Source organism: Schistocerca americana, chromosome 4 (assembly GCF_021461395.2).
Source record: "Schistocerca americana isolate TAMUIC-IGC-003095 chromosome 4, iqSchAmer2.1, whole genome shotgun sequence".
Classification (NCBI taxonomy): Eukaryota; Metazoa; Arthropoda; class Insecta; order Orthoptera; family Acrididae; genus Schistocerca; species Schistocerca americana.
In genome coordinates, this window is record NC_060122.1 from 262,839,556 (window position 1) to 262,852,429 (window position 12,874).

The 12,874-nt window shown below is 43.3% G+C and overlaps 1 protein-coding gene across 2 annotated transcripts in view; it reads right to left on the reverse strand.

The window, feature by feature from the left end:
* Window positions 1-1,986: 1,986 nt before the first annotated feature.
* The window catches only part of LOC124612570 (uncharacterized protein C6orf132 homolog), a 284,388-nt gene continuing 273,500 nt past the window's right edge, over window positions 1,987-12,874 (reverse strand). For both annotated transcript variants that reach the window (XM_047140854.1, XM_047140855.1), the window contains 2 exons: window positions 12,272-12,530; window positions 1,987-2,668 (listed from right to left, as the gene is read on the reverse strand). In XM_047140854.1, coding sequence (XP_046996810.1) covers window positions 2,341-2,668; window positions 12,272-12,530 — 587 coding nt within the window. In that variant the 3' untranslated portion in view covers window positions 1,987-2,340. The remainder of the gene's footprint in view (window positions 2,669-12,271; window positions 12,531-12,874) is intronic.

The window sequence follows — 12,874 nt, forward strand, 5'->3', positions numbered from 1 at the left end:
GGAATACCATTGGGATAAACAGTATGCTTTTATAGAATACGCAGTTTGTTCGGATTGAAGGTTATCACCTGTCTCATTAATTGCCACCCGTTTTAAAGGAGAGATTCTGGTCCCCACAGAACTTGAAACCACATAATACGAGACACTTTAATTTCTGGAAAGCCAGCATTACTGAAGAAACAGAAGCAAGCCCATGTATGCGCAATGGCAACTAAAAGACCGAGCTAGTGTGAGAAATGTTCTAGCCGTGAGGTAGTGTCAGAGTTCCAGTGATTACTACTCCCTTTCTATTTTAGACTGTTAAGATTTTGCTACGCAAAGGTATGCAACCAAAGCGTAACTTAGCTGCTAACTATTTGAAACTGGAAGAAGGAAGGAAAGTAAGACGTTACGTTATCGAGTTTTTTCTAATATCTGGATAAAGTCTCTCTTGAAAAAAAAAAAAAAAAAAAAAAAAAAAAAAAAAAAAAAAAAAAAGACACAAATGCGATTTGATATATCTGTCTCACTTCGAAATTGTGCACTCGGTTTGTTACCTAACAATGTCTAAACTTACATTTCCCATATATTTACAGGCAACATAATAAATCATATTCCACGAGGGTAAAACACCTTGCGCAAAGCAACTAATTCTTGATACATAGTCGTTGGTTGAATCGCAACAACACATGTAACGGTGTACTTGGCAGTGAGACACTTATGAATACTAGGTACAAGAGACAATTGCTTAAACAATATTGTGCCAGTAATCGCAGATCACTTGGCCGATTTTGTAGTCGTTATACATACTCAGATATGTGAAACGCAGGAAATCCATCCAAACTGTTAAAATTCAGTACTTCAGCTCGTCCATGTTGAACTTGGACGACACAATTTCGGTGTCTGGAATATGTTATGTTTGTATTGGCGCAGTGACAGTTATGATAGCTGTTGCCAGTACACAGGAAGTTATATCTGTGAAAGTGAGTAAATCTAAGATCGTTCGCATTTAGAGGTCAAACAATGACACTTTCACGTTAACACACACATAAACTTACACAGTGTTACATAACAGTTGTCCACCTATGATGTGGAGGAACCAGGATAAACTTAATAATGTCTTACAGTGTTACAGTGATAGACTCAATACCACAAACGTTTCTGACTGATGGATCCGTGCTGTGAAGGCCTATGTAGCTTTTGAGTATAGAACACACATTGCACCTGTTTTTATTAATTAACGTAAATGTGGTAGAAATTGTGATTCCCAGCGAACAAATTAAGGATGCTCTCAGCTTAATCAAAGTAGTAAGTTATATCACACAGCTACTGACTAGAAAGACATGCCTTTTTTGTGGGTGTAAAACTTAAAACGATATTTCTGGAGTTTCTAATTGTGGTCGATATTTTCAAGAATGATTTTAGTAAAACTTTGAACATAGCTGCAAAGGTTCAGTGGCCGTGTCAGAATCTAACGCATTAAAAACAAAGTAATACAAGTTATTGTTTAGTAATAGCGATTTTCATTGGTCTTGTCATATGGAAGTGCATCAAACATTCGGTGTACACTTAAACGAGTACTCTCTTTAGAATCATTAAACTCCTTGGATATTATAATTTTAGACCGATGAGCACTGCTCTGTGAGATATGAATTAAAGTAAAATTTTTTTGATGTAACACGTATCGTTGGACACTAGGTAACTGGAATTTCATCGAGATTCTCACTTTTACCACAGACCTGCACTGTTGGGACAAGTTCCAAAGGTACATGTAACGACATTCCTTCATACTCTTACACGGAACAGTAGACGTGAAGCAATGAGCCACCAAAGAGTAGCACTCAGACAATTAACGTTTTTAGGATTGTAAAAAATAATCAACTGATAAAACAGAGTATAATGATTAATAAATGATCCATTATTAAGGCAGAATATTGTTATACGTTTTCTTGAAATATACGTTATCTTGAAATGTGTGCGGGCTGTACGTTCGTAATACAAAAGAGATTATTGCGGAAGTTTTATTTCATTTAAGGACACAGAAGTTTCACTGTGATAAATTATCGACGCAGAAACATCGAAAGACGTTGGTGCTCCTGCAATTGTTTGGTAGCAGACGCTTTACAGTTATCACTAGACTGGCGAAGTTCGTACAATCATCTTGACAAATGACTTAACAACCAGAGAAGGGATCTGAGTATTAATTCTCCCGGAACTGCTTCTTAATGAAGTCCGTAAGTCGAGGGACACGAAGAGCCCCGTGTCGATCAGTCGTCCGTATCGAAGCGATATCGGGTATCGGTCGCCACGGCCACTGTGCTTCCCTCTAGAAGCGGCAGAGGGCAGCGGTGGCGGGCGCTCCTAGGACATCTTGAGGCTTCCGGTGGCGCTGCGGGGTCCGTGGTGACCGCTGGACGTGTTGTGGCTGTAGCCAGAGTCGGAGTCGTGGCTGGTGGCGTGCTGGGGTCGGAACGTGGAGAAGCTGGTCTCGGCGAGAGCGCCCTCCGGCGGCGGCTTGGCCAGGCGGTAGCAGGGAGCGGACGCGTAGTGCTGGCTCGCCGACAGCGTCAGCGGCTGCTGGTGCTGCAGCAGCGCGTCCACCAGCAGGCCCTCGTGGAAGTCGCTGCCCGCGCCGCTGCCGCCACCGCCGCCGCCCCCGCCGCCTCCTCCGTGGCGCCTGTGCTCCGGCCTGCACGCAACAAACACACCTGTCAGTCACCGGCATTATCTATAATGCAAGCGCCACATAATCTTGAGGAGAGCAGCTCTGTGTTGAAGCACACAGTCGCTAACAGTGTAAGTAGGCTGTTTAGGTTTTTATGTTGGTAACGCCACGTAGCGCTCTGTATGAAAATCACTGGCTGTGCTGTGTGCAGTCTGTGGCTGCTTTGCATTGTTGTTTGCTATTGTAGTGTTTGGCAGCTGGTTGTTAACAGCGCGTAGCGTTGCGCAGTTGGAGGTGAGCCGCCAGCAGTGGTGGGTGTGGGGAGAGAAATGGCGCAGTTTTGAGAGCGGATGATCTGGGCGTGTGTCCATCAGAGACAGTAAATTTGTTAGACTGGATGTCATGAACTGACATTATATATGTTATGACATACACTGTTTGTTCTCTATCAAAATCTTTCATTTGCTAACTATGCCTATCAGTAGTTAGTGCCTTCAGTAGTTTGAATCATTTATTTAGCTGGCAGTAGTGGCGCTCGCTGTATTGCAGTAGTTCGAGTAACGAAGATTTTTGTGAGGTAAGTGATTTGTGAGAGGTATAGGTTAGTGTTAGTCAGGGCCATTCTTTTGTAGGGATTATTGAAAGTCAGACTGCGTTGCGCTGAAAATATTGTGTGTCAGTTTAGTGTTGATCAGAACAGGTAAAGAGCGAAATGTCTGAGTACGTTCAGTTTTGCTCAGCTGTTTGAAAATCAAATAGCGTAAGAATTTTATCAGCACAGTAATTCATAAATTTTTCCAAGGGGAAGTTTCAACAGTTTCGTACAGGTTTTTTTGCTAGACACTCGTCTAGTCAGTGCGACACACGTCACACGGGAGCCAGTCCATTATACAGGGTGTTTGAAAAAGAACTCCGTAGTATTACGTCTAAATTTAATGGGGAAACTGTCCCCAGTGCTCTTCAATTGTGCTCTTCAAAAAGTAGTTAGAGCCGGCCGAAGTGGCCGTGCGGTTAAAGGCGCTGCAGTCTGGAACCGCAAGACCGCTACGGTCGCAGGTTCGAATCCTGCCTCGGGCATGGATGTTTGTGATGTCTTTAGGTTAGTTAGGTTTAACTAGTTCTAAGTTCTAGGGGACTAATGACCTCAGCAGTTGAGTCCCATAGTGCTCAGAGCCAAAGTAGTTAGAGAACGGAGAAAAGCAGATGCACCAGCACACAGACTGGGACAAAGACGTAAGGGCATAGAATTAGATTGTTTATCATTTGCTGATGACACGGAACTGATCGCACAAGACATTACCGATGCACAGAAACAGCTAGAATTATTACAAGAACAGGCAGCACAAACAGGATTACAAATTTCATTTGAAAAAACAAAATTTATGACGGACATCAAAGATGCACCTTCTGATCTCAAAATTGGTAACAACTACATCTCTCGTATAAAAGAATTTAAATATTTTGGTTCAAAAATGGTTCAAATGGCTCTGAGCACTATAGGACTTAGGCCATCAGTCCCCTAGAACTTAGAACTACTTAAACCTAACTAACCCAAGAACCTCACACACATCCATGCCCGAGGCAGGATTAGAACCTGCGACCGTGGCAGTCCAGCGGTTCCGGACTGCAGCGCCTAGAACCGCACGGCCACCATGCCACCTAAATATTTTTGTGAATGGAAAATTGTAAAGGAATTTAAATATTTAGGTGAGTGGAAAATTGTAATGAAAAGAAATCTGTGAGATCAAGAGTCCAGAAAATGGAGACAGCGTTTCAGTTAACAAAAAACATTTACAACAAAAAGAGTCTCTCGTGTAACTGCAAAATACGACACTACACAACAGCAATTAAACCCGAAGCTCTCTACGCATCTGAGACACTAAACCTTCAATACAGAACACTAAAAGAGGGATTAGATGTGAAAGAACGTAAAATAACGACGAAAATCCTAGGTCCAAGAACTAAAGATGGTGTGTATTATCCAAAACACAATGCAGAAATACATAAAAAATAGCTCCAAAACAACAGACACAATGCGCATGAGAAGAATCCAATTCATGGGGCATTAAGAAAGAATGGACTCAAACAGGTTAACGCACAAAATCCATACATTTTTAAAGAACAAACTACAAGACCGAACTGGTACTAACAGACGGAAAAAGACCTGAGAGAATTAGGTTTTCCAAATCTACGTGACAGAAATGAATTCAGAAAAATCACTAACACACGGAGTTTCGAGGGAGAAGAGAAAAAAGTAACCGACATACGTGGTCTACGTAACGAAAGCTAGCCCATTCGTTGCTTATAAAGGAATACTGGGCGAAAAGGAAGGCCAACAAATGTTGATTACGCGTCGTCCTAAGTGATCCATCCGCGAAGAAGAAGAAGAAAGAAAGATTAAATCAAAGAGTACATATCATGAAAGAGAATTCCTCCAGGTTTTGTTTAATGCTAGTAGACGTCAATGTGGGATCCATTTGTTGCCCTGCATACATCAAGACAATATTCCACTTGTCGCCACGTATTCACCAGCATCTCAGGTGTAACTGTCCCAACCGCCGCGACGATTCTTAACTGCAAATGATTGATGTCTCTGATCTTTTCACTGTACACAACATCTTTATGTCGCCCCAAAAGAAGCAGTCCTTCAGTCTGGATTTCGTGGTGGCCAAGGTATTGGGCCAGCCATGCCTATCCATCTTCCTGGAAAGCGAGTGTCAACAGCCACACGCACTTTAGGCACTCCTAATTGTGTACTACGTCTGGAGAATGACTTCTTCGGGCTCCAGACACACGAAACACGGATCTGTTCAACAACATCTTCAGAAGTTCTCGGTCTGCCTGGTGATTTTGCTTGTAAAACACTACTGGTTTCCTTGAAAGACTTAGTCAATTAAAGATAGTTTTTGCTGTAGTTGGTTAACCACCATATTGATGTATAAAATTAAGTTGCACTGTTACTACTGACTCAGTTCTCAAAGCCAAATAACACACTGTGCTGTCTGTTGCGGAGTACTCATTGTTGCTGAGTTGCTCTGCACTGCATTGCACGCACGCCTCGACTTAACTGAGGGAACAGAGGAAAAAAACCGCACTTGGTGCCGTCTCAAGGTCACGCAGACCTGCCAACCGCAGGGGATGCAGACTTGGAGAGTTGATGAATCAAACACCGCAAGGAGAATAGTGTATGTCACTTTGTACAGATTTTAGACACATTGAAACCAGGGAGTTATTTCTGAAACACACTGTATTACTATTATTCTCTCATCCATCATCAATCAGAGTTTTTTTCTTTTCCTTGCTCAAGTGACGCAAGAGTTTATTTTCGAATGTGACACAAATAATTGGAAAGGTCATAACATCTGTCTAATAATGTAATTCCGATTAACTGTTGTACTAGCCTGGCAAATTTGCAGAGGCTCGCCGAACCATCGTAACAACTCGCGCCCTGTTAGCAGGGGGATGGAGACCCCCTAGGGACATCCTCGAGTTGCAAAAGGCGTCCATGGCCACATGGAGCTCCACCCATCCACTGCGCTGAGGCCCAGCGGTCAGTCACCATTCCATTCATCACCCACCATTGTGCCCTGGGCACCAAATTGGTAGAGCAGGATGACGTTTTCACTGAAACGGGACAGGTGTCTGGCAGTCAGTCCACACAAAATAGCGTGCAGGACTGTGGAATGAATAGACGGAACTGCAGCAGACCTCTGCGTTTCTCTACACTGTGGCCTATTCAACCAAATTCACCCCTCTAGTGCTTGCTGGCTCGATGATGTGTGTCGTGGCCATTTCCCGTTGACACTCTTTAATAACAAATTTAAGACGTTGATACTCCAATTTCCTTGATCAAGAAGTCGTTCCGGATTATGCTCTGTAACTGTAGGTCTAGATAATCATTGCCAATGTCTGTTTTTCTCTTTTCTGTGTTTCTTATGCAGTTGGCGGTCGTTCTAACGACTGGGAAGGTCACAATGAATGTACGAGAATTATAGTCTCTGTTAAGAAGAATCTTCCGCTTTAAAATTGGCAAATTTGGACTTCTCATTTCCCAGCAAGTTCTGCAGAAGGGATAGGGAACATACATTCCATTCTTGAAGGAAAACGTGGATTTCTTCGCAAAAGACGTTTTAGCCAGTTACGCGATCTCTAGGTAAGTGTGGTTTCTTTTCTCTCGAGGCTTGTGAGTGTTCGTTATGATGTCTCGAAGTGGTCCACTTTAAACTTCCACGCTGTCTTTTACACTGTTCGTGTTTTTGCGCTGTGTCTACGTGCAGAGCTATTCATTTGGCACGGAGTGTGAGGAATTTCCTGGCTCTAGGTGCTCACCCGCATGTAACTGGCTGAGGCGTAATGAAATAGAGAAGGGTAGGAGATTGTTTAACGCTGTTACGCATTTTTCATTCTTCGGATATCATAATCTACGCGCTCACTGGGCGGCGATTGACAGTTGGGAACCAACATAGACGAGATTCAGACGGGTCTTGGAGAACACACTTATGGTTGTAGAGTAAGCATTTCGTTTTGCATTGGGCAGTAGAGTTGACTGATGGGCCGGGACTTGGTACCGCAGGGAAAACGTCTGCACTTCACCTCTAAGTACTAAAGGAAGGCCGAAATCATTTTCTTCTAGCAGTTGCTGCCCCAAGCCTGTTTATTTACGCACAGAGCGATTTGTAAGACGACACATCTACGCGCCCGCAGAAGCCTTTTAGAAACGAATGTAACTCACTCTCCTATGCAGGCGATTCCACAAAGTCACGCATCCGTTTTTTTGCTTTCAGTACGCATTTTTGTCAGTGTATTGATGTTCGCTCCTATTTTCCCGTGAACTTCCTATATCTAATGAACAACCTGCGAAGCGGCTGGCCGTGTCCGCGAGTTATTAACGTGTGTGTTTTATCTCCCCTTCCTACCTTTGCCAAGGTTATACTTTGAACTGTATTCCCCGATCTGGCAATAATGGTTCTTTTTAAGATGTCACTGGGTAAAGTTCATGTTCAAAGTCAATAAATGTATTTGTTATAGTGTTCATTTGTTTCCATTCATGGATGAAACATAGATACCTTTATTAATATAGCTATGTGAGTGATGCGGTATCCGTTTGAAAGTGTATCTGTTTTCAATTAATTTGCCTCAACATTTGAGGTGGTCCCTTATTCTGGTGGGTACCAGAATTTGGTTTTGTGTACGCTAAGGGTATTCTCCGACCACGACCTACACCGCACTGTTGCTCATAAAATCATAGGGTGCGGGTGGACTGGATGGGCAGATAACGTATTGACAGGTGGTGGAAGTGCAAAACTCGCGGACTGTTTGCCCCATTTTCGAAAAAGCCAGTGCGACTTGGACAAATGATGACTGACGGTTCCTAGAAAAGTAGACAGAATGGGAGATCGGCCACAGTTTTCCAAGAAAAGGAAGCGTACAATTGCTCGCACTGGTCCGTGACACAACTTGTTTCGAGAGTGGGAGTCTGCCACAAAACTGTTAGTAATTTGTGTCACTTGAACAAATTAGAGATCGCCTAGGAGTAAACACACTGTTCACAGGAGAGACGGCACAGTTTGTTACGTGGCATTCGAAGCATTGGAAGCACGGCTGATGAACTTTGCCATTAAAAAAAATTCACTGTTTTGGTGGCTTCTCCATGCAGAACTCGGAGGAGCGTCGTTTTTTAAGGCACTTCTCATTCGGGGTTCCACTGAGACTTCAACGCAGGTCACGAAGTCGACTCCTGTAGACTTCTGCATGAGACACAGTGTCTTCAGGGGACGTCTTTGCGTGGCCTCTAGCATACTCTTTCGCTGGCGCACCTGCTCGAGACTTCGGTTTCTGCGACAACTCAGGTCGCATTCCACCACCTAGTAACGCAGTATTACTTTAAGTTCAGATTCTCTTGGGGTATGCGCAATGAGAGTGATGAGATGTTGGTAGTACCTTGTGAGAAATTACGTTGCTTTCGATGACTCGCTCATGATTCAGGTACTTGGGTTCCTGCATGTGCTTTCCTTCACACCACAATGATCGACGCAGTTGTCATTTCCGATGCTGACTCGTGTGTCTGATTTATTTCGATGGCATGTGGGTTAGTTACCACGTTCTTTTCTCTACCCATTCTCCGCGGACTCTGTTTCTCAGTAACTGTTTTTAATTACATTAATCGTAAGAAACTTGTGTCCCAATTTTCTCTTATCTCCATTGGTTTGGAAAAGTAAATGTTTCACTTATAAATCACCGTTTTGTTTCCCTTTTGCCATTCATTACTGTTGATTTTGGCAAGGACCACACCCACATCTCTGTCAGAGCCATTGATTTACAAATCGTTTCCACTGCGTACAGTCTGACGCATCACGTCTGAGACGGAGGGGCAATCTGCATATCCAGAAGGTTCATTCGATACAGATCAGAGGCACTTTATTTTTAGCCATAGCCCAGTGGCGTCTTGCTGCTGTTAAGTTTATGGCGGAGTGTGTAATACATACTGACGTGAATGGAAATGATTGGACTGCAGATGATGAAGGGAATGAAATAGACTCATTTTACACAGTGAGTGCAGTAGTTCACCGCTTCCATTATCACTTTAATCAGTACATACCAGGTCTCCTGTATTAGAACTGCCAGTAAACAACATTACTGCTCTATAAAACACCAAAATTTTGTGAACTAGTCTTATTTCTCTGTTGGAAGGAGTAACAATAATTTTAAAATGTTGTCAGTAAGTGATAGTCTGAGGGTTATCTGATGTTATGGTGTAATATGTTCAATAAAAGCTACCAATTTGGGACATTTTTCAAATATGTTATTGTTTCTTGCAAATAGCGGTTTCCAAAACGTTGCTTGTCAACGGATGGATTTCACTGGATTTATTGATCAGTTGTTGATTTTATTGTACCGTGTTATCAATAAAAATATTAGTTATTTTCAAAAGCTTGCGTTTCCCAAACGGTACAAACTGCGTCACGAATATAAATACTTATTGTTGCAGTGTGGGAGCTCTCCAGTACAATGATGAATGTTTCGATAGAATGGATCACCTTTAGCACTTGTTCTCCGCAAAGCTGATCTTACATTAAAACCAGCTGTATTAGTAGGCGTTGGTAGCACACACTGTATAGATTCTATAGGTCACTAAATGCAGTGCAGCCATTTGATGATGAATAGTTTTTTCTAAAAATGTGTCATGCAATGAGTAGCTTGTAGCTCTGAAGAAACGAATATTACATGAATTTAAAGTCGCTACGGAAAGCTCTACCAATACGCCGTTTTACGTTAGGTGCAACGCGGAAAAAGGCTTTAACTCTTAAGACTGTAAAGAGAAGTATTTTCAATAGTTAACAAAAATTCTTTTGCACCACCGTCAGCTGCTATCAAATATCTGGTTACTGCTATCAGCTTCTATCGTTACTAACGACCATCAGATGCAGAAGTTTTGTAATTATGATCATGATTTGGGCATCTAACAGCGGAACTGTTACAACAGTTAATAATTACGCTGGGGTTGGAAGAGTTGGATTATTAGTTTAGGGACGCAACGGATCTTTTGAAAAATGTTAAAATTTCATATTTTGTCTTCTGTTACACAGTTCATGCTTTTGGTGTTGTATCGAGTGGGACGGAAAACCACGAACGTGCAGTTACTCTCACTCAAAAGCTTCTTTTTCCAGGTGATGATTAGCGACCACCGGAACTGGTAGCAGTTATATATGAGGTTCATTCAAATGAAACCTGGTCAGTGCGACTACCTTTACCTTACTCGGAAGGTGGCACCACGTAACTGCGGGTATGGTGCCGCCATCTATTGGTAGAGAGACTAACGCGTGCGCACCGTTTCATGTTTCATAGCGCCAGTGTGGTTCCACGCCAAAGAAAACGTGGTCCCACAAGTTATCGTCCATTACCGAACATGCAGGCGAGTAAGCAGGAACAACGAGGTGTGATTCGATTTTTGGCGGCGAAGGAAGTTGGAGGCCGTGAAATTTAGAGACGGTTGAATCCTGTTTACGGTGAGTACAGTCTGGGTCGTTCAAGTGTTTTGGAATGTCGCAAACGTTTTCTTGAGGGGCGCGAGTCACTGGAAAATGATGCTCGTCATGGGCAGCCTCATCGTCTCATCGCACCGGAAATGGTTGCCATAGTGAATGCTTTAATCTTGGACGACCGCAGAATCACCGTGGACGAGATCCATCGGTTATTGGGTATTAGCGTGGGCATCGCCCATATCATAATGCGTGAAAACCTGAACTTTCAGAAGAATCTGTGCTCAGTTGTGTACCCAACCAGCTGACAGCAGAACAGCGCAATACACGAATGGGGCTGTCTTTGAGTCATCTGCACGTTATCAGGAGCAGGAATACGGCGTTCCGTAGCGTATTGTCACAGGTGACGAAACATGGTGTCACCATTTTGAACCGGAAAGCAAGCGTCAGAGCAAGCAGTGGAAACACGCCACTTTACCACCTCCAAAGAAATCAAAGGCTGTGCACTTCAGTTCTGGTAAGGTCATGATGTCCTCCTGTTTTGACGACAATGGCCCACTGCTTGTCGAGTTCCTGGAACGGGGGACCACCATCAATGCCCAGCGGCATCAAGCCACTTTGCAAAACCTTAGACGAGCCATCATTTCTAAACGCAGACGCATGTTGTCCAAAGGCATCATCCTCCTGCATGATAATGCCAGCCAAAACACGGCCGATGCGGTGAAGACGACATTGCCGGATTTTCGGTAGGAAACGTTGGAACATGCACCGTACAGTCCCGACCTTTTACCGTGTGACTTTCATGTGTCTGGACTTCTAATACAAGCTATTCGTGGACGTCGATTTGCAACGGACGACGACGTGTGTGTCTGGGTAGCTTCTTCAAGCATGGAGTCGACTGACTACTGTCGCAGTGGAATAAATGTACCAACGGTTCTGGCGATTATTTTCGAGTCTGTGTGCTCTGTATAACTAACTACATATTGGAGTTAGTAAAATTGTTGTTACTGTACGCTAGTGACCGGGTTTCGTCTGAATGAACCTTACAGATTTCCACATCAGGTGATTATAGTACAAGATCCATTTAAAAAATACTTGTCTTAACTACTGAAAATAGTTGCTGCTTGAATACTCGAGATTGTGCCGTTCAATGTACAATGTGATTCAGTTGCCCCTATTGTTAGATTTTATGCAACTCGCAATACCTTCAAACACCACATGCAAGATTTTCATATTCTCTCGTTCGCTACATGGAAACTGCAAGCCCTACAGAACAAATGAACAGGAACTTTTTGTAGGAAACTTAATATAGTTAAATGTTGTACTAGAGTGTATTTTCGCTGGATGCCCCAGTTTTTGAGTTATCAAAACAATCGCGTTTTCTTTAATAATTCTGAAACTACGACCTCTAGTGAAAATGTGAAAATGTATCCCAGTACAAAATTCGGCTAAATTAATTTTCCTATAAAAAAATGTCCTGTTCATTTTTAATTTTTTTTTCAGGGGTAATACTTTGGCTGTAGTGAGCGAGAGAAAATGAAAATTTTGCACGTGGTATTTGAAGGTGCACCCTATGTATACCAGTTACGAAAAGTCATGCGGAACCAGGAGTAAAAGGAAATAGGGGAGATAAAGAGAAAGAAGAGACCTGTTGTGGAAGGGCACTGGTGGCACGCCAGCGGCGAGAGCCGGGTGTGGAGGCGGCGGCGCCCGCCTGTGCGGGGGAGGTGGGGGCGGAACGCGCCCGTGGTGGCCCTGGGCGGGGTGGTGCTGGTGCTGGTGGGCACCATGCGGGTGGTGGTGGCGGCGTGGACCGACCTCGCCCAGGCTCAACTCGTCCTCAGCGAAGTCGTCCTCAGACACCGGAATTTCGCTCTCCAGGTCAGACTCTCCGCGCTCCGTCGACACTGCAATCAGATGCACATGAGAATATTCCGATAATAAAGACACGAGTTAAGTGTATTTAAGATACTTGTATCGACCTCAAATGCTGAATAATTTCACAGTATCGAAAGAAGTACCAGATTTTCAATAATGTAAGTATCGAACGGTGTGAGACAAGATAATGAAATTCTTAGAACAATAGGAAGACATGAAGATCATTTTCCCTGGAATACAGAGATGATGGAGGAGTTCCTTTGGCTAACAAGAAACATCATCACTGTGTCTTTTCTCAAAATTTGAAGCTACAGCCACCCAACAATGAAATTTGTTTCCCTAGTCTTCGTGTCAGAAACAGAGTAGGTCAACT